The sequence below is a fragment of the Schistocerca cancellata genome, chromosome 4, assembly GCF_023864275.1.
Source record: "Schistocerca cancellata isolate TAMUIC-IGC-003103 chromosome 4, iqSchCanc2.1, whole genome shotgun sequence".
Lineage (NCBI taxonomy): Eukaryota > Metazoa > Arthropoda > Insecta > Orthoptera > Acrididae > Schistocerca > Schistocerca cancellata.
Window position 1 is genome coordinate 569,337,313 of NC_064629.1, and position 22,677 is coordinate 569,359,989.

At 40.0% G+C, this 22,677-nt stretch overlaps 1 protein-coding gene across 1 annotated transcript in view; it reads right to left on the minus strand.

The window, feature by feature from the left end:
- The window catches only part of LOC126184578 (RUN domain-containing protein 1), a 160,066-nt gene that overhangs the window by 85,912 nt on the left and 51,477 nt on the right, over positions 1 to 22,677 (minus strand). Inside the window, exons 6-7 of the mRNA XM_049927009.1 lie at positions 11,726 to 11,816; positions 965 to 1,086 (exon numbers count right to left, since the gene is read on the minus strand). Coding sequence (XP_049782966.1) covers positions 965 to 1,086; positions 11,726 to 11,816 — 213 coding nt within the window. The remainder of the gene's footprint in view (positions 1 to 964; positions 1,087 to 11,725; positions 11,817 to 22,677) is intronic.

Consider the following 22,677-nt stretch of genomic DNA (forward strand, 5'->3'; position numbering starts at 1 on the left):
TGATCATTTACATACAGAGAACTGAAATGTCAAACAAGTGTCGAAAACAAAGAGGAAACAATCATTCATTCCACCATCCTGGTTGCTTTTCATTGGACTTCAAGAGCTTCAGCAATGTGTATTTACTCAGTGAGTGTTAATCACAGCCTGACACTTACGTGGCATGCTCCATATAAGTCTGCAGGGTCACCCTGTGGTATCCATTCCCATTCTTCAATGAGAGCTCGTGAGTGTTCTTGAAGAATCTGTTGTGGAGAAGGACAACCACAAACACATCTGTCAGGCATGTCCCACATGTGCATGATGGGGTTTAGATCGGGACACATCACCAGCCATTCCATTTTTTCAATGTCCAGGATTCACAAGACATCTAGGTCATTACAGATGGAGCACAAACTTGGATTAAGGAAGGATGAGGAAAGAAACCAGCCATGCCCTTTAAAAAAAAAAAAAAAAAAAAAACATCCTGGCATTCGCCTGGGCAAGTTAGAGAAATTGCAGAAAACCTAAATCTAGATGGCTGGCTGTGGATTTGAACCATCATCCTCCCAAATGCAATTCCAGTGTGCTAAACACTGTGTCACCTTCCTCAGTGAAACTTCTTGAAGGCAGGATCAATTATGAAGATCTGGGCCAGCACACAAAATTAGTGTAAATTTAATATTCACAAAATTAGTGTATATTTAATATTCACTATCCAATCAAGCTGCAAGAAAAAAATTATTGTAATCTATTCCATACAAAATTACCTATGAAGTTACTTAGCAACTGTACTCAGATTATACTCAGTGTTGAAATGTTCTATCCATGGCTAAATGAACATCCTTAATAATAATAATAATAATAATAAGAAGAAGAAGAAGAAGAAGAAGAAGAAGAAGAAAACAGTTTCAGTTCATAATTTAAACTGAATATTGACCATCATAAAATATGAGTATGTATCATTGTACAATACATTACTTACATCATCCCTATTTCTAAAGTTATATTTCTTCTTGGATGAATACGAGGAATATTTCCCACAGTGAACAGGGCAATTATGTACGCATTCTTTATCACCTGTTGAAACTTCAGGAGTACCTTCACCTTAAAACAACAAGATAATAAAGTTGAGACACTTCCAGTAAAAAGTAATAGCACATCAGCAAATTAATGAATAGTAACACTAAAAAAAAGAGATATCAAAAAGACAAGAACAATAATAAGTGCCCCAAGGCATTATTATAGCAACAATCATAACCTTAATGCATATTATAGAAACAAGATAAATTACATGACAATCTTACCAAAAAATGTAATTAAAATACACAAACAAGATTTTCACAACTAATAATGCAAGACCTGACTTTCTTTATTGGACAATGAAGCTAGAACTGCAAAAAAGTTAAATTATTATTTAAAAATTTCAGATTCATAATATTTGCTACATGTAAAAATGATCTAATTATTTCATTCCTGACAGCCAATAATATAGTTTTTTATTTTTAAAGAAAAGACTAATAATTTCAATAAGAGTCAAATGAAATCTTTGTCATTTCCAGTGTTCACAATATATCTGTTAATACATAATGAAATACATCAACAAGTCTATCCTTGAATTACCAGTTCATTCTTTTTACCACAGAATGTGCCCAGAAACCTTAGCCTAGACTTTTCCAATATTCTGCTCAGAAGTGAAATAGAATGTAAATGCCAAACAGCGATAGTATCTTCTGATAGGAAGAGAACACTCATCAGAATAAACTGTAGTACTGAAGAATCATTTAATCCACATACTGTTTTCACAGCCATTAATTCCTGTTTTTGAAACAAATGCGATTATTTCTCCTTCGAATAACTTTTTAGCAATAAGATATATGCTTAAACATACCATAGTTTTAGGGGTATGTGGAATTTCAAGCAATCCAAAATTTCTGCACTCCTGAATACTTCTGTGAGTAGGACTGCCATAGCATCAGATTTAATAACAATCTCTTCCTTATTAAAGATAGAAATTGCCTATTCACAGACACTACAGAGCTCTCAGGATATGGTAACAAATAGGGCAACCACATCATTTTACAAGAGATGACCAACATCTACTCATGATTTTAAGGGAGATTTAAGAAATATTTAATTAAAATAAATTTCAGCTGTACAACAAAAATTATTCATAAGTCTATTTTTTATAATCTTTTCAGGATCAGAATGCCTTACAACTAGAGGGGACATATTCCTGTTTTTGTGGGTAAAGACACAGGCTGCAACAGAAAAAAGCTGCTTGTTTACCTGGATCTTTCAAGACATCAATGAACTTCTTAATACTTTTTGAAGCTAAAATCTTTTTTGCAATTGCTTCTGCCTTAGTTTGACCATGTCATCATCTTAGCCAAATTAGAATCATGGAAAACATTCTTCATTAATTTATTTCCAAAATCCAAACTTCTCTAGCTTATAATGTATTTGATTGAATGAAAAAATATTGCTAGCTTACTGGCAACATTTTTAATTGTCTTGCTGTCATTTCCAAGATATTTGAGCAAATTGGGGGATGCCTTCACTTCTGTTTCATTCCAATTATGAACTTTTACAAAAGAATATTGGCTGCAGTCAGAATTACCCCTGTGAACAATGCTGAAGTCACACTTACACATCACACACTAAGCTTCTGTCAGTCAATAACGTAATGAGTTATTTAAACATGAATGCCTCTATAATCTGTTCCCATGAGTCCTTGTTACTTCTTTGCGTTAATTATACCATAGCTGCTGCTCAGTACAAGGCAAGCACATCTGTTGGTTGCCAATACTGACGAGAAACAAGTAAACATTCCCCTCCTACAACCCCTTTAGAAGCATAGGTTATGGCATTCATTCTCCACTCCTCACATTGCCTTGGCGAAAAGACTATGTCGACAACAGTATCAATTATTATACGAAAATGTTTTGAGATTTGTTGGTTAGGGATTTTAAACTATTGGTAGCACCTTGCGGGATTAATATTCATAAGAGAGGTCAATGATTATATACACAGGAGAGAGAGGCAGTCAATAGTTGAGCTGGGAGGATTAAAGAAAAATTGCTATAATACTGGAGATGACAAGAAAATCAGGAGAGCTGGTCACCCAAGAAACAACAGAAGTGTTTTCTAGGACAAATGACACTTATGTCTTGCAGCTGCATCATTCCTCCATTCTGAAAACTGCACATAATGAGAAACAAATACGTATTTGCAGTCCAAAGAATGAGCCATTTTGATTTTTTAATGATTATTTAAAACAGAACTTGAATAACACTAAAGTGATTACTATTACTGCTGGCCAAAACAACTAATTATTGAATTACATATATTGAATGCCAATGTCTGCATCTGCAGTCTCAAAATGGAAAAAAAAACTTTCATGAATATATATTTTTAACTACATCAAGTGTGAATGAACATAATAATATTTTTAACTGTATAAAAATACTATTTCATCTCTATGTTACTTGTAAATACATAGTTTTTTGCTTATACTGCTAGGAAGCACATAAAACTAGTGATCTATGACTTCCTTAAATTGTACTTCACAACTTGCACCAAGTTTAAAAGAAATATTAGATTCACCACCACAGCCGTTATTGAGTTAACCTTATATCTACATATAGTTTTAGGCAAAATGTCATAACCCGGCACACTTTTTCCTGTGTATTGTAAGCAGTATGTTTACTTTGAGGATGACTTCCGAGAGGTGTGTGGAGATGATGTGCGACATGCAGAATTTGGTAAATACAGACTATCAAATTAAGGTCTCACATATTTGTGAATACATAATAACCAACTCAAAACCTAACACACTTGATGAGATAACAATTTATAGGCTATCCCAAGCTGTTTACATTTAATGTCACCAGATGGTAGAGTTTTGTGAGAACTAGTTGCAAATAGCAGCTTTGGTAGTACATACAATGTCAGTTCTAGATTATATATGAATAGTATGTGGGATGTTTAGGCACAAAACATTCTGCCAGACAAAAGAACTGAAGCACTCAAAAGACACGGCCAGATATCGGTGTGGCTTAGTACACATACATACCATTGGTGGGTATTTAAATGAATAAAGTTGCAATCTTCTGTGACAGGTAGAATGGTCACCAGAGTGAATTAGTGTTGTTCATGTTTAATGTTGTTACCAGGCCTGATAGGGTATATAAGGGGCAAAAACAGCATCGGATGTGCGATCACTGTGTAGGGCACGAAGATGTCACATACGTATGTAAGGCAGCATTATCAGCACCTCACAGGGATTGAAAGGAGCCTCATCGTGGGTCTCTATTTGGCAAGCTGGCTGAATCATGCAACACCCAGATTTGTGGGGCATTTGGATGTGACAACAAACCTATGCTGGACTTCATCACAATATGAGTGCAGGTATACTTGTCATCAAGGTTCCAGGAAGAAAGAAAGATTAGTGTTTAACATCCTGTCGTCAATGAGGTCATTAGAGATGGAGCAAAAGCTCAAATTGAGAAAGGATGAGGAAAGAAGTTGTTCGTGTCCTTGGAAAGGAACTGTCTCGGCATTTACCTTAAATGATTTAGGGAAATCAAGGAAAATCTGAATCAAGATGGCTGGGCATGGATTTTTGAACCTTTGTCCATTCAAATGCAAGTCTAGTGTGCTAACCACTGAGCTACCTTGCTCAGTGTCAGGGTTCCAGTTGACCACATCCAATCACCACAATGGAGGACTGCTGTATTGAGCTCCAAGCACATTGTACCCCTTTCACATCTACATGTGCCATCCAAATACAGAATGTAACCTTCAATCAGAGACTAACACCAGCTGGACTAGGAAATTACTGTCCTACCATTAACACAAATGGACGCATTTGGAGTTAAGTCATGACCAGGAAACATGGACTGCTGCGGAATGGTGACACACTCTATTTGGCAATGTTGTGCAATACTGCACCATCATGGGTGTGGATGATGCTGACCTGAAGAGAGGTTGAATTCTTCCAATGTTTTGAAGAGTTACAACAGTGTTACTCCTGGTGAAATGGTGTAGTAAGTAGCCATAAGGTATGACTTCACTCCACAGTTGGTTGTGATTGAGGCAACTTTAAAAAGCACAATGGTACATCACAGACATCCTATGTCCTTGTGTGTTACCTCTCATGCAACAGTACTGTGGTGTCATTTTTCAACAAGACAATGCTGGTCCACAAATGGCACGTTTCCATGAATTGTATGCGGGATGTTTAAGTACTCCAGAGGCCAGCAAGATCCCCACGATGTATCCCATAAAACATATGTGGGACCAGCTCATATGTCAACTCTTTTCCAGTGCCAGTACCCATTTGTAACAGTTGAGGGCTACAACAGCTGTAGACAACTATAGGACACCCTTCCCAACCAAATCAGTGCATACATCCAGACCAGAGAGGGTCCCACATCAACTGACAAGTGGGCTCATATTGCCAAGTTCTCTGTAAATTAGACGCAATTTTGTAATCACTTAAATAACATCGGCATACCATCTCAACCTGTGACGTCCATTTTGTTTCCTCTTTTCCTTCTGGTTGCATAATTTTTTCTGTCAGGCAGTGTAACTATTTTGATCCCAAAAACAACATGGGGATTAATGTCTTTATATAAATGAGGAAGAGGTTCTGTGCACCAGTTCACTGTAAAAAAACACCTTTACTCACATTATGAAGAAAGAAACAAACTTTAGTTACACCACTGAAGCAGTACTTTAATTTCTCTAGTGCACACTTCATATGGAGTATTTCTACAATAAAATATGTTTTGTTGTCAGAGGTGTTGATAGAGTGATACATGTAGGCTGGAGTGCAGTAACTTTATATACTTCAGCTTCCTACACTCCTTCCTGGAGCTGTGGCACTTGACAAGGCATTAAATGTTTGGTTTGCATCCTCTTTTTTATGCTCATTTCCCATAGTGTGTCCTTTAAGCAGATGGTAGGAGCCTAGGCTTTACTGAATTTGTATCCTGAATCATGGTTGAATTAGATAATTATTATGGGTTTAAAGGGACTAAACCACTTCGTTTGAGTCCCTGGATTAACAGGAAATTGATGCCAAAAGGTATGAAACGAGATAAAGAGAATTGTCAGCTCCGAGGTTTATGATCGTGGTTGAAAGTGTACTTAGCAGTACCTTTAGCCAAAAATAGTTATAGTGAGATGCCCAGGTGCATCCTAACAGCTAAAATTGTAGCTGGTTACTGAAGAATGAACCAAGAAAGGTTATCATAGTCAGTACAATCACATAAATAACATCACATATCATCTCAGTTTTTACCCTCTACAGCTCCCTCTAACACCATGGAAGTTATTCCTTGATGTCAAAAATGTCCTATATCTTCCCCCTTCTTCTTGTCAGTGTTCTCCATGTATTTCAATACTCACCGATTCTAGGGAAAACCACCCCATTTCTTATCTTATAGACATTTCATTTTGTTTGCTCCTCGAGTTGAAAAACTAAAATGGGATGAAAAATGAAGGCTGTACAGACTAGAGAGGTAACTAGCTTAGATAAATAAAATATGGACACAAAAGTTTAAAAATTCATGGCAGAACATGGGGAGAAAGTAGCCTGAAGCCACTTGGGGCATATGGTCCGACGACAGGTACTATTTCCACAACCACCCTCAACAATACCGAATGTGGAGGTGCATTAAATTTTGTTATAAAATCCATGTTCCCTCAGGAAACATAGGACTTCAGTGACTACTAACCCATCTTCTGCAAGTATCTGAGGTATTGAGGTAGACAGATTAATTGTTCATCTCATATCAGTGAGCAGGGCACACATTGCAAAAATACATGCAATCGTGAGATGACTACCACTGCTGCATTGAGAGGAGTCCTCTTTATGCAAAAGGAACTCGTAGATAAGTCTGATGTGGCCAACACACAGGTGACACAGTATGATGGCATCTTTCTGAGAGACCTGCTGACTGAGAAATATGCCACACCTAGGTTGTTCACTTGATTGCTCTCAGCTTGATTAGGGCCATGATAGCCTGTCATTCCATATAACAGGTTTTCAAAATTTAATGTCACAGTTGCAATGTTAAGTCTGTGCCCGGTACGTTGAGTTCAAGTTCATTTCTTGAGGTTGCTTTCTTAGCTAATTTGTCAGTGAGTTCATTATTCTGGAATATCCACATGACTCAGTGTGCAGATGAATATTATAGTGATTCTAGAGCTATGAAAATCCACTAGTAGGTCCTGTATCTTAAGAGGCCAGAAAGTTTCTCAGGTAGCACTGAGATGTGCCTTGTGCACAGTGCACGGAAGAATAACGAGCTTCATTCTGGCAGGTGTTTCCGGGTCAGGGAATTAGGATGGTAATTACTGCATGCAGACACTGCATTGAAGTGTGCTGTGAAACATTCAGCGATGACTACAGGAGCAGTACAGATGTCGCAAATGAGGGAGATGCCAGAACCACTGCGGATGGTGGGTGGGTGCATGTGCAACAGAGTTGCATACTCAAGATGATGGGGTGTGAGCAACCCATAGATGATACATACCGTTCCCAACAATCTTGCTCTCTCTTCTTTATTAAAAACCATGCTTGTGCTTAAAGTATCTTGAATGCTATTAAATGTTCCATTGAGGTATGGCATTTGTGCTGCTGAAGTTACCTGTCACATTCTCTGATGGATGGAGCTATTTCATCAGACCACTGTGGCATCGGTATCTGTTGGGATGAGCCTGAAGAATAGGATATCATTGCTTCCACAGCATGTATAATCGTGTTAATAGCATTCCTTTAATATCCTTCTCTTGACTGGTTTCAAAGGTCAGACTGAAGGTGAAAGTTTGCTATTTGGCTTTCCAAAGTGAGCTATGTGGTTCATTTTTCACCGATCGATGGGACAAGAAAGAGAGAGATAGGAAAATGACCACTGTCACAGAGGTCACCATGGATGGGCCATTGGATAAATTGTGAGATGGTAGGATTGCAGACTGTAATATCTTTGGCTAAGTCTGTTCCATGAGCCATATTGATATGTATGGCAGCTTCACTGTTGAGGAGGCAGGCTACAGTTCTGAAATTAACTGCTCTTTTACTTGGCCCGTGTTAGATGTGGTTTGCCTGCCCTGCAGACAATTACGGGCATTGAAGTCCCCCAACAGGAGGAACGGTGGAGGCAGCTGGTCTACTAAATCCACAAGCATGTGATATGATGTAGATGTTTCTGGGGGTAGATAGACATTGCATACTGTTATTCCAGCTGACGGACAGCCATGGCAACAAAACGGTTAGTGGCATCTACTCACTGAAAGCGCCACATCAAATGAGTGTGCATACTCCTGAAGATGCCTTATCAGCATTAATGTTATTTGCATAGTTTTGTGATTTTTAATAGTAGGGTGTCAGATTTCTGAGAACTGTCTCTCCTGAAATGGCATGCCAACTGCAGAGTAAGTACCTATTAACCGACAGAGTTTGGACAGGTGACAATGGTAGCTACTACAGTTCCACTGAAGAAACATAATATTTCCCAGCTGCCTGGACTATTTTTCCTTTACATACCAGATTGAAATGTTCACATTACGAGGAATGGAATGGAATTAAATGTCCTCACACTCTCTCTTTCCATTAGTCTCAAATGGGATGACAGAATGATTTGTTCACATTTTCAAAGTTCAACTGTTAAAAGCCTTTGGGTCTGCTACATAAGCTTCAGTATTTAAACACCTTCCAAGCTTCTTACAGGTCCACACCTGTTAATAGTCTAAGATCAGTGAAGCAGCATCATGAAGCAGACACAGCATGGCAGAACAGTAGGGGTGCCAGGTGGTGGTGTAGCCACCAAACTACGGTAACCTACTGTCCACACATCCCCCATGCAACAGTTTCTGCCCCCTCTGTCCAATCACCTCCTCCCAGTTCAAGTCCCCTTACTGTCACTGTGTGCCACACTCTGCCAATGCATCTACTGATCTTTTCTCCTCCTCTTTTTTTCTGTTCCCAAATGCCCCCCACCCCCTCTCCCCAGCTTCCTGCAACTGTGCCTGGCAGCCTTTTCCTGCTGCCACCTAGTCCCTGCTAACTCCACCAGACAGTGCTCTTCCGTCCCCCCCCCCCCCCCCCCCCCCCAAGTATACCCTGCTACACCTCCCCTTTCCACCTTTCCACACTCCACTCTGGACTGCTGCTGCTGTTCAACGAGAGAGTTGCATTCTGGCTGTAGTGGCTGGAGATAGCAGCCTGCTTGTGTAAATGTATGTGTGCTTTCTTTTCTGAAGAAGGCTTTGGCTGAAAGTTTAATGTGTAACTGTCGTTTCATTGTCCTTGTCTGCAACTCAACATGTCACCTTTACGGTGAGTCGCAATCTATCCTTTTCATAATATTGTTCTTATAAAACTGCAATCTTCTCATTATGATGGTAAATGTAAATGTTCCACATATGGTGATGGCATCAAACATGAATATATATTTACTGACATATATCAACCATTGAGAAGTGCTGTATCATGAAATCCCAAGATTCTATTGCAACATATTTTTCTTTCATGCTCATAAATTGTAATTACATAAAAGACTTTAAAATATTACATAACACAAATCAAGTGTTTATTTGTGCTGCAGGATCAAGAATCTGTTTAATGAAGGATATGATTGAACTTTATTTGTAGTTTTGTTCTATACTTGTCTATGTTACATGAAAATATTTGTGCAACCTAAATGTCAGGAAATTTTCCTATTCTTTTTAACATTTCTCTGATCAAGGTAGCATTACAGTACTTGCAGCAAAACCATAAATGAACAGTGTTTATGTGTTTGCCCCCTTCAACAATAAACAGACCCTGTACACACTCACCCAATGTGGAGTTTTGACTAGCCATAACCAACAGCATTTAGATCAAGTCCTCTCAATTATATTATTTCATTAAGACTGTTCTACTAAGAAAGCAATAACATGGAGCATATCTAATTTCACAAAAAATGTTGATGTGTAGTTATAAATATTTTCTTCGTAATAAATGTCATAAGAAAAACTGATTTGTAATTTATATGGTCCTACAGAAAATTATCACAAAGTGATTGCTGACTGTACACAGACACAAATTTAATTACATGTAATATCCAACACAGGCAGGTAATGAACTTGTACTAGCTTATTGTTATGTAATATTTAAAGACTCAAGATATTCTAACAAACATATCTCAGTGCAGCATTCATCAGAAGTAAAACTTCTGCCTGGCAAATCTCAAGGTAGTATGATAGGACCACTATTGTTCATGATATAAATAAATGACATGGCAGACAACATCTGTTGCTCTGTGGGGCTGTTCGCATATGACACACATGTTTACATAATGTTTCGAAATTCACACCAAATACATACTTGCAGGTAACCCTGAATGTAAATAAATGTAATGTGCATTATGAAACTGAAGGATCCAAAATCTTTTGATTGCATGATCTACAGTCACTGGAATCAGTCAACACTGTCAAGCATTCAACAGTCTCTCTCCACAGAAATTTAACAACCACGTACAAACCAGTCATGGGTAAGGCAGACACCAGGCTCAGATTAACTGGTAGACTTCTACAGAAGCATAATTAACACATGAAGAAACTTGCTTACACAATCCTCATTCGACCAGTTCTAGAGTATTGTCTGACTGTCTAGCACCCTTATGAATTTGGATTGAAGGAAGTATATACAAGAATCACAGGAAAAATGTACATTTCGTCATGGGTATATTTGGTCAGTGTGAAAGTGTCACAGATTTGCTCAACAAGCTGCAGTAGGAGATGCTACAAATAAGGAGTTAATATCATGATGACCCTTGTTCACAAAATTCCGAGACACTGTGCTGCGAAATGAGTCAACAAACATATATCTAATGTAATAACCACAATGAAGAGTGTTGACAATCTTACTTTCTGTCAACCAGCCACAAATGGAATAGGGTAAACTGTTTCTAGTACTGTGTCTACCCAGTGCCAAACACTTCGGTGACCTGTAGAGTGCAGATGAAGATGTACAGGTGACTGACATGTTTACCAAGTATGGTTGTTGTTTTAAGATAAAAAAGTTTAGGCAGTTCTCATAGTGTGATATTAGACTTCATTTTCAAAGTATCATGAAAGTAGGCCTCATCAAACATCACTGCAAAGCAATGTAGTGGTTGACTAAGTGCCATTCCTTGTCAGGAAAACACTTAATGATGAAAGTTTTTGCATAGAATTTCTGTAAAGTTTTCCAGCCAATATTCACAAATAACTCACAGAGTATTAACAAAGATGCACTTCTATATCAGTTGATTAAGGAGCTGCAGTTATTTGTAGGAAATGCCAACAGTGAAGCAGCAGAGAAAATGCTAAGTGCATCTACAGGATAATGTCTACTTTATGTACACTTTCACAGTCTACTTGCAATTTTAGAAAGTTACATATAAAGTCATTTAGCACCACTAGTGTGGAAACAAGCTACAAGCAAGTCTTGTCTGCAGTCACCAAACTTAAGATTTCTGCTTGGACGATTAACAACTTTGCACAGACATTTACTTCTTTAGGTTCATATTATTCATGTTTCAAAACTGTTTGACAGCACTGTCTTATCAACGGATTTACAATGCTACTGCTAGTATTAATAATCAAATTAATTTTCTCCACTTTCTAGTATAATTTTTTTTACTATCATATTAACAAAAGTATTTATAAAATGCTGAACACTTTAAAATCTGTGCAAAGAAACTGAGTGTTATACCTTGAAGAAATTCAATGAATCGCTCCAAGTCTGAAATCTGTGTTTTCAGTTGCATTACCAAATTTTCCTTCATCTTCAGTGGGTTAATAAGCTATAAAAGAAAATAAAATACGTGTTAGTTGCATGCTTAGATCTCAAACAAATCTGCTATGACTTACAATACACAGTTAAAGATTAATACAGACACAATTTTAGACAAAAGAAGAGTGATTTTTTTCTGAATTGCTGAGACAATACATTCAGAGCAAGCCTAGTGAACACAGAGAGAAAGAAAGAAAGAGAGAGAGAGAGGGAGAGAGAGAGAGGGAGAGAGAGAAAGGGGGGGGGGAGGGGGGGGGAGAGAGAGAGAGAGAGAGAGAGAGAGAGAGAGAGAGAGAGAGAGAGAGAGAGAGAGAGATGTTGATGATGACGAACTACACGGTCGTCAGCACCCGTACATAGTCCCAATTTTTTCACAGTCCAATTTATCCACTGTCACGAATGATGATGATGATGATGATGAAGACAACACAAACACGCAGTCTCCCTGGGTAGAGAAAACCTCCAACCCAGCCAGGAATTGAACCCGAGACCCCGTGAGCCACAGGCAGCAACACTAGTCACTAGACCATCAGCTGCGGATGAGAGAGAGAGAGAGAGAGAGAGAGAGAGAGGATGGGGGGGGGGGGGGGGGGGGGGGGAGGTGTTCAAAATCTTAAGCTTTGGAATTTACATTGTTACTACATCAGAAGGCTGCAACAAATTAAAAGTTATAAACTTGGATACCAATTGTGCTGCAATTTCACATTTTTCAGTCCTCTTGCAATTCCTCTTGTTTCAGCAATTTCGGGGGGGAGGGGGGGGGTTGTAAGTTTCTCTTCTAACTTAAATAATATTAATCTGGAATTAGTTACTTAATACATTATCTACATGTAAAATAAGGGAAAGGCAACCACTCACATCGGGATGACTGATATGTGGTGCATAGAAACATGTAACAGGAAACATTATTCACACAAGTGTTCAATCTCTTGATCTTTTTATAGAAGAAGAACGAGAGCTTAAAAGCTAGTGTGAATATTGTTTCTTGTTATGTGATTGTATGCTCCACACATCAGTCCACTATAGGTGAGTAGTTGCCTTTCCCTGGTTTTATGTATTGCTCCATCCAGGAATTTCCATTAGGTACTTATATACATTGTATGTGTTAAGTTAATCCATTATATGATAACCCTTTCCGAAGGACTTAATGATTAAGGGCCACAATATGAGTTAATAAGCATTAATATAAGAGAGAAAGACATGGCAGTTTTCATGCTAATATGACAGACATTGAGTATGGCCTATATTCACACAAACCTCATATGTATTTTGCACCAGATACCATTAATCACCCATTTCTTAAGAGACGTAATGAATATTGTTTTGAGACAAATTTAAAAAATTTCCAGACTTCAAAATATAAATATTACAGAATTGTTTGTTGAATATTCCATGCCTAGTTTATACAAATGGAAGTAGACAAAATTTCTGGAAGCTATTACAGGGTCCACAGTTGTTGACGCAAAAATTCATCCACAAATTTATGGCCATGTTGAGTTAAAGTAACAGAAATACAAGTCACGTACTTCTTGAATAGATAAAATTTATGTTTGCAGAGAAGTTTAAGATTCAGTTTACAGTAAATGTCACTGAATATCTCCCAGAGATATATATGATAATAAGAAACTGTTATAAAAATCAGAGGGTGGTAGGAAATATAAAAAAGTTAAAAAGGGGAAAGAATTATCTTAATGGATAGCAATGCTCTATATTAGGCATATGTTTATGTGTATACAGTCCACTCACAAACTAGTTATTTTCTACCAAGCACTAACAATAAGTTATCATTAACAAATTAATAAAGCCGGATTTAAACACCATTCCACACACACTGACACCCAACACCAATAAAAACATACATGCAACAGAACTTCATTTGTCTTCAGCTGAAATTTAAGCTGCGATAAACACAATTTTCAACTAAGCATTCAGTCCCTTGACAGAAAAACATCAAATCATTGTTGAAACTAATTAAGAGTTTCTACCACTATTTTGAAACCACATACATTAATCTCTGTACCAAGATTATCAATGCATACAAGTATAGTAGCCCTCAAATTGGAGAGAGCCTATTCAGTTCCTGATGGCAGAGGAAATTTTCATTGTCGCTATGCGCCTATACAGTTCCTAACCACCAATGTACATGCATGCATTCAACCGTTGCCTGATAAACCTTGGCGTAACTTTTTCTGAACTACATATACACAACAAGGCCTTTAGGAGTCTTGTTGAAAATCTGTAAGAATTAGTGGACTGAGGCACGAGGACTGAAACCTTGGCAGCAGCATCATGCACTGCATTTCTATCCACGAATGGAAGAAATGGTTGTCATGTTGCTGTAAAGGTGTAGATTATTAATAGATTTTATGAAGTACAGAAAAGCCTGCAGTCCAGACTTCATTATTTAAGTCCACTTTTACAATATTTTAATAGAGCATACATACATGTTGTGTTTGAAGGAATTGCCGCGAGACAAAAGTAGTGGCCCCCAAGAGTATGCAATGAGGTATGGAATGGAGTTTGTTCTATATGTCCCTGTAGCTACCTTTATTTCCTTGAGGTCTACAGATTTAAACATCTTCATGTTTGCAGGTCTTGCTGAATCATACACAACAGATCCAAAGTCAAGACAAGATGTGATATATGCTTAGCAGAATTGCAAGAGACCTGCCATAACTGTTCCCATAATTTCTTTGTTTTGTTTTCTTTTAGGGCACAAAAACAACTAGGATCATACGTACCCATGTCAGAACAGTGGAACCCAAAGACAAAGAGAGGAGTTAAAAACAACTTCATGTTAATCTCAATCGACAGAGGAGAAGACAGCTAAAAACAGGGATGTGGAGAAAGGTCTATAAAATACACCATAGAGAAACAGAGGTCCTGAATTAAAAATTTATTGGCCTTTGTCAGACTGCTATGATGGATAAAAAGTAAAATGTGGTCGATAGCCGACGCATCGTTCACTAAAACAGCCAATAACTCAGACGGCAAACACACACGAGAACGTAAGTGGTTAAAAAAAGGGCATTCGGTCAGGAAATGGCAGACCATCAGAGGTTGAGCACAATGAGCACAAAGTGGTGGGGGAGCACCATTTAACAAATGGCAATGGCTAACAATAAACAGTGCCTGATATGCAATCCATCTACAATAATCTCCTCACAGTGAGAGGGCCAAGAGGAGGTCATCCAACCTACTGGGAGAGGCTTAATAACCCAGAACTTGTTCGCATGACAGGGCAACCAGAGATGATGCCAAAGTAACACCACCTACTGACTGGTGGCAATACAGAGATGATCAGAGGGAATGTAAGAATTAGTGGACTGAGGCACGAGGACTGCAACCTTGGCAGCAGCATCAACAGCCTCGTTGCCCGTCAGACTAACGTGACTAGGAACCCACATAGACATCACAGTGGCTCCATCAAGAGTGAACAGGTGACAGTTTTCCTGAACCCGTTGCATTAAGGGATGGGCAGTGTATAGCACACAGAGGTTTTGAAGGGCAATCAGAGAGTCAGAGCAGATGATACAATTGAAAAGCCTATGTTGCCGAATGTACTGTATGGCCTGATAGAGAGTGAAGAGCTCTGCTGTAAATACTGAGCAATGTTCCAGAAACTGATACCAAAAATCATCGATGCCAATGACGAAGGCACACCTGACACTATGGTCAGTCTGAGAGCCATCAGTGTACACAAAGGTACCATCGTGAAGTTCCATGCGGAGGTCGTGAAACTGAAGGTGATAGAGTGAGGCTGTAGTAGTGTCCTTAGGAAGTGAATGAAGCCAAGATGAACACAGGGCGCCATATGTAGCCAAGGTAGTGAAGGGTTCACACCCACCAGAAAAGTTGCAGGTAGCCTGAATTTAAGCTGCCGGAGCAAGAGCCAAAAGCGAACTCTAGGAAGTAACAGAGAAGAGAGATGTGTCATCAAAGAAGAGGCACAGGGGGGACGGCCACACATGGCAGACAATCGGCTAGGATATCTGCTGAGGAGAAAGTCACAATGGTAGGACAGCAGTAGTTTGGCAGCTTCTGCATACAGACTCTCAACTGGGCTAGTGTAAAAGGCACTAGTGGCCAAACGGATGCCATGAGGGTGGAAAGTATTGAGACGGCATAAGAGGGACATATGTGCCAATGCATAAACACAATACCCATAGTCTAGTTTTGAACGGACAAGGGACCAGTACAAATAAAGGAGGGTGGTTCGATTTGCTCCCTAGGAAGTACCACTGACGACATGTAGGATACTGAGGAACCGCATACAGTGGGCTGCCAGGTAAGACATGTGGGAGGACCAAGAAAGTTTTCTATCGAGCATGAGCCCTAGGAATTTCATAGTTACAATGAACAGAAGAGCAACAGGCCCAAGATGTAAAGACAGTGGAAGAAACCAACTGTGCCGCCAAAAATTCATACAAATGGTTTTGTCTGTGGAAGAATGAAAGCTACTGTTTATGCTTTATGAGTGAAGGTGATCAAGACATTGCTAAAGACACCACTCAATCAGACAAGTTCATGGAGAACTATAATACATGGCAAAATCGTCAACGAAAAGGGAGCCTGAGATGCCTGGTGGGAGACAGCCCATTATAGGGTTAATGGTGATAGCAAAGAGGATAACACTCAGAAGGGAATCCTGAGGTAGACCGTTTTCTTGGATAAAGGTGTCCGACAAGGCAGAACTCACACATACCCTGAAAACTCAGTCTTTTAAAAATTCTTGAAGGAAATGAGGCATGCGGCGTGTAGAGTGTACAGAGGATACCAGTACTCCAGCAGCTGTTGCAGGCAGAGAATACCAGTACTCCAGCAGGTGTTGTAGGCTTTCTCCGAATTGAAAAACATGGCCACAGTCTGGTATTTACACAGAAAACAATTCATGACATGGGATGAGATAGTCAACTGCAGAATGTCATGCTTGGAATCCACACTGTACAGTGGTTAGTATATGGTGCAACTCAAACCATCATACCAGCCAGGCATGAATCATATGTTCCATCACCTTGCAAACACACCTGGTGAGAGAAATGGGGCGTTAGCTAGAAGGAAGGTGTTCATCCTTACTGGGCTTAGGTATGGGTATGACAGTGTGTTCACACCAGTGTCTGGGAAACGTGTCCTCTGCCCAGATGCGGTTGTATGTATGAAGCAGAAAGTGCTTGCCCACAAGAGACAGGGGCTGAAACATCTGTGGAGTCTGAAAGGGACGTGTGTGCTCCTGTGTTAAGGCAGACGAGATTAAGTTGATTGAGAAGGTCAGCTAAAAGGGCACCTCTCGGTCAGTTTCTGGGAGAACCCCAAAGGGTATGGTGTGCATCAAGGTCACTGAGCAGCAGAAAGGGGTTAGGTAGCTGCCCAATAAACTGGAGGAAGTCTGCCCTGCTGACATCAAATGACAGAGGGATGTACATGGTAGAAAGGTAAAAGGTCAAGTCAGGAAGGAAAAGGCGAACTGCAACAGCTTGAAGGTAGGTATTCAGGGAGATGGGGTGACTACGAACATGATCCCATATGAGCAGCATGTCTCCCTCATGAGATGGAATGCTACCCTCAGGGGGAAGGTCAAAACAGAGCGGGAAGAAATGCGAGAACTCAAAGCAGTCGTGAGGATGCAATTTTGTTTTCTAGAGACAGAGAACAAGTGGACACTGCAATTTTAAGAACAGCCATAAATCCTCTTTGTTTGATCAAAGGCCATGAATGTTCCATTAAAGGAGAGTCATAACAAGGAAAGGGGAGGAGGGAAAAAATGAAGGGGTGTCACCTCGGCAGCTGCTGAGTGCCAGCTTTCAAAGACTCTCTGCTACAGGGCACAGATGCTGGAGGATCCTGCTCCATGTGTTCTACAGAATTGTCGGCATTCTCCCTCTGTCAATCTGTGGAGTCCAGGGCAGAAAAATGGTTGGCAGTGCGCACCAGCGACATGGGGGTCGGCTGGTTGAGGGTATTACACGGTGACATCGTCAAAGAGGATCTCCGAGTCGGCGAAGGAGAAGACCGTTTGCCTTTCTTTGACTTCTTGGAGCCTTTCCAGTTGAAAGAGGAAAACTCAGATGTTTGTTGGCTGGAGGGACATAGGAAGTCTTCATGGGAGTATTCCTTCGGTCCTTTCTGACCTGCCGGTTGTGCAGCAGGTGACTTCGTCCTGGGAGGCGAATGTTTGGTGGCTTGTTGCACAGCTGGACGAGGAAATGGCAGTGTTACCATGACACTGTGTGGTTTCACAAGTGCAGTGCTGAATATGAGGTCACATGTCTGCGTGGCCATGTCCTTCATGGAGCGAGATGCAGCAAGAACAGTACAATAAGTGCCAGATGGTAGAACAGAGGGTTTGCAACTAGCCAGTGACTTTCGAGCAACTGGGTAAGGCACTTTTTCCTTTACCCAGATCTCCTCGACAGCCCGCTCATCAAGATACTTGGGACAATCTTGAGATTGGCATGGTCGCCATTGCAGTTGCTACAGTGAGGAGGAGGCGGAGGCAGACAATCGCCCTCGTGCGCATCCCTACCACAGGTTACACATTTGGCCGGGTGTCGACAAGATATTCAAGTCTGATTGGAACGATGATACTGGTAGCAGAGCATTGAGTTCAGAATGTATGGTCAGACTGTGATAATTTCATAGCCTGCTTGGATCTTGGATAGAAGTACCACTCTATCAGAGGTGAGAAAAATATTGTGTGTGGGCACCTTTCTCATCATCTGATGGATGGCAATGACACCCCGATCAGAGAGGTACGTTTGGATTTCTGTCTCGGTCAGACCATCGAGCAGCCTAGTGTAAATAACACTAGCGGAAGAATTCGGAGTTCTATGTGCCCTTGGGCTTTGACACAAACAGGATAGCTGTGGAGAAGCCAAGCGGCAAGCAGTTGTGCTTGAGCATCAGAAGTAGTCTCCAAAAGCATAGTGCCATTACGTAAATGAGAGCAGGATTTCAGAGGGCTGGCAATTGCATCATCACCTTTCTGAATAAGAAACAGTTTTACCACTGCAAAGGATTGACAGTCTTCAGCACGTGAAACCATGAGGGACCGTGGTGCAGCTCGGACGGTCTTTGAATTGGGAGCTTCATTCTGTTTATGTTTTTAGATGTGGACAGCAATGATGGTGACTGGCTCATTGCAAGAAAACCCCCACGATTGCCAGTGTCTCCGATGGTGCGCTCCTTCCAACTGTGTTTAAAGACTTGCTGGCTCATGCAAATATCAATGTCCGTACCTTCTGTGGCAGAACTTGCTGTTACACTGAACTGGTATGCTGCTGGCATGTCTTTTTAGGTCTGCTCTTATTGTTCTTTGTGCCTTTCTCCTTAAGTGAAGAAACAGATTTAGGGATCAAGGATGTTACTGTAGATTTAACATTTCTCAATTTGGCACCTGTGGATCGTTCTAGTGGTATACATTCTCTATCGAAGACCAACTTAAGACAGGGTCACATTTTGTTCTTTGTATTACAATGTTGCGTCCCCATAAATTTCAGCTTTGAGTTTTGATAGGTGATTTAAAGGCTGAAAATTTTGAGGGCTTGACTGACTTACACATTGTCATAGAAGCAGATATCCTCAGAGTAGTGAAGCAATTTAAATCACTCAATAAAAGCAAGTCTTCTGCTCCAGGCTGTATACCAATTACAATCCTTTCAGAGTATGCTGATACAACAGCACTGCACTTAACAATCATATACAACTGCTCGCTTGACAGAAGATCTGTACCCAAAGCCTGGAAAGTTGCACAGGTCACACCAATATTTAAGGGAGTGTAGTAGGAGTAATCCACTGAATTACAGGCCCATATCATTAACATTAATATGCAGCAGGATTCTGGAACATATAGTATGTTCAAACATTACGAATTACCCTGAACAGAATGGTCTATTGACACACAGTCAACACGGATTTAGAACACATTGTTCTTGTGAAACACAACTAGCTCTTTACACACATGAAGTGTTGAGTGCTATTGACAAGGGATTTCAAATTGATTCCATATTTCTAGATTCCCAAAAAGCTTTTGACACTGTACTACTCAAGTGGCTTCTAGTGAAATTGCATGCTTATGGAAAATTGTCTCAGTTATGTGACTGGATTCGTGATTTCCTGCCAGAGAGGTGGTAATTGACGGAAAGTCATCGAGTAAAACAGGAGTGATTTCTGGCGTTCCCCAAGATAGTGTTATAGGCTCTCTGCTGTTCCTTATCTATATAAATGATTTAGGAGACAATCTGAGCAGCTGTCTTAGATTGTTTGCAGATGATGATGTTTATCATCTAGTAAACTCACCAGAAGAACAAAACAAATTGCAAAACGATTTAGAAAACATATGTGATGCTGCGAAAATTAGCAACTGACCCTAAATAATTAAAAGTGTGAGGTCATCCACATGAGTACTAAAAGGAATCCGTTAAACTTCGGTTACACAACAAATCAGTCTAATTTAAAGGCCATAAAGTCAACTAAAAATCTAGGAATTACAATTGTGAACAATTTGAATTGGGAATAACACATACAAAATGTTGTGGGGAAGGTAGACCAAAGACTGTGTTTTATCAGCAGAACATTTAGAAAATATAACAGATCTACTAAAGAGAATGCCTACACTATGCTTGTCCATCCACTTTCGGAGTACTTCTGCATGGTCTGGGATCCTTACCAGATAGGATTAACGGAGTACATAGAGAAAGTTCAATGAAGAGCAGCAACTTTTGTAATATTGTGAAATAGGGGAGAGAGTGTCATGGACATGATACAGGGTTTGGGATGGACACCATTAAAACACAGACATTTGTCGCTGCAATGGAATCTTCTCACAAAATTTCAATCACCCACTTTCTCCTCCGAATATGAAAATATTTTGTCGACGCCAACTTACATAGGGAGAAATGATCATCATAATAAAATAAGGGGAATCAGAGCTCGCATGGAATGATATAGGTGTTTGTTTTTTCTGCCTGTTGTTCGAGAGTGGAATAATAGAGAATCACTGTGAAGGTGGTGTGATGAACCCTCTGACAGGCACATAAGTTTGATTTGCAGAGTATCCATGTAGATGTAGATGCCTCAACATTAGGCATTCACTCCATTATTCTGATCACCTGATTTCTTCCCTTCACAACCGAGAGAGGTGGCACAGTGGTTAGACACTGGACTCTCATTTGGGAGGACGACGGTTCAATCCCGCATCCGGCCATCCTGATTTAGGTTTTCCGTGATTTCCCTAATTCACTCCAGGCAAATGCCAGGATGGTTCCTTTCAAAGGGCACGGCTGACTTCCTTCCCCGTCCTTCCCTAATCTGATGAGACTGATGACCTCGCTGTCTGGTCTCCTTCCCCCCCCCCCCCCCCCAAAAAAAAAACAACATCTTCCCTTCACAAAAAACTGGATACTCCCTCTTCCACCCTGAGTAGTTTATGCATGTATGAGGTCAATTTACAGAATTTAGAGTTATGTCAGTGAAGTTAGGAATCAAGGTTTTAAATTTTAGTTGAAATGTTTTAAGAAATACATGACTGGCTAAAAAGCTTGCAATGCTGTTTACTAACAGTAGTACTGTTTGAATGGAGATCACTCCTGGCATTCAGTTCTCCAGTATTTGGTCTATGAAACTGGAACAATAGTGACCAGCAACTGAGCAAATGCATGATAGAGTTCGCCATGGAAACTTTCTTATCTTACCAGTAGACCTTTGTACTCTTCAATTTTTAAGAGGAGGTTGCAGATGAGTGCAATGAGAGAATTATTTTCAACTACTTGCTCATCTTTATTTCTTTGTAGCTCATGACACTAATCAAAGTTGCTTTTGTGTCACCAACGGACTACAATAATCATTGCCAAGTTTGGCATTTTCATAAACATCTTCATATCCCCTTCCAAAACCTACCGGGAAACGGGAGATCAGCCACAGTCAACACTTAAGACAGGTGCACCAAAGTAAGCCACTGTTTTATTTGAAAATAATTAGTTAATAGTATTCTCACATAATCAGAACTGAACTTTCAACCTGCAGCAAAGTGTACACTATTACTATACTTATGCTAAAAATGTCTGTCAGGCTAGAGCTTTAACCACAACTTTTAGCTTTGGTGGGAAGTGCAACTACCAACTGAGCCACCCACATCATACTTTGTGGCATGTAATGACACCTGCATGAGGCCATGCACAGTGCTTGGATGATCCAGTTTGGAGACTTATTCACGAAAGACAAAGATCAAAACTTAAGTCCAGGTCAGGCACACACATTTAATCTGCGAGGAAGTTCAATTTTATTTTTCTTTCTACATTTCCAAATATGAAATTACAGACTGAGTCTCACCTTCCATACATTGTACATTTATCTTATGTAAAATAAGGGAAAGGCAACCACTCATCTACAGCAGACAGATGTGCAGAGCATAGAAACACACAGTGGGAAAAACTATTCACAATCACTTTTGAGCTCTTGTTCTTTGTAGTAAAAGTATACAATTCACACAAATAACCACACAGATGTCTATGTCTGCATCATGCTCCCATGGCTACGGTGAGGCAGATAATTGATTACCAATTATTGAAAGCTGTTGGCTGAACTGTAGGGGGTGGGGAGGGGAAAGGGGAAACCCAAGAGGGGGTAGTGGGAAAGAGACATGACTTTCAACAGATGACTCAGCAGCTGAACAATATGAAATGAGTACCAAGAGTAGAGAATAAAAATGAGAGAGAGAGAGAGACAGAGGCAGAGAGAGAGAGAGAGAGAGAGAGAGAGAGAGAGAGAGAGAGAGAGAGAAATGCCAGCAGGGGAGAGAAGAAGAGTGGTGGGAGAAGGTAGTACATGATCTTGATGGGAAAGCAGTGGTGTGGATAGAATAGAGAAGAGAAAAA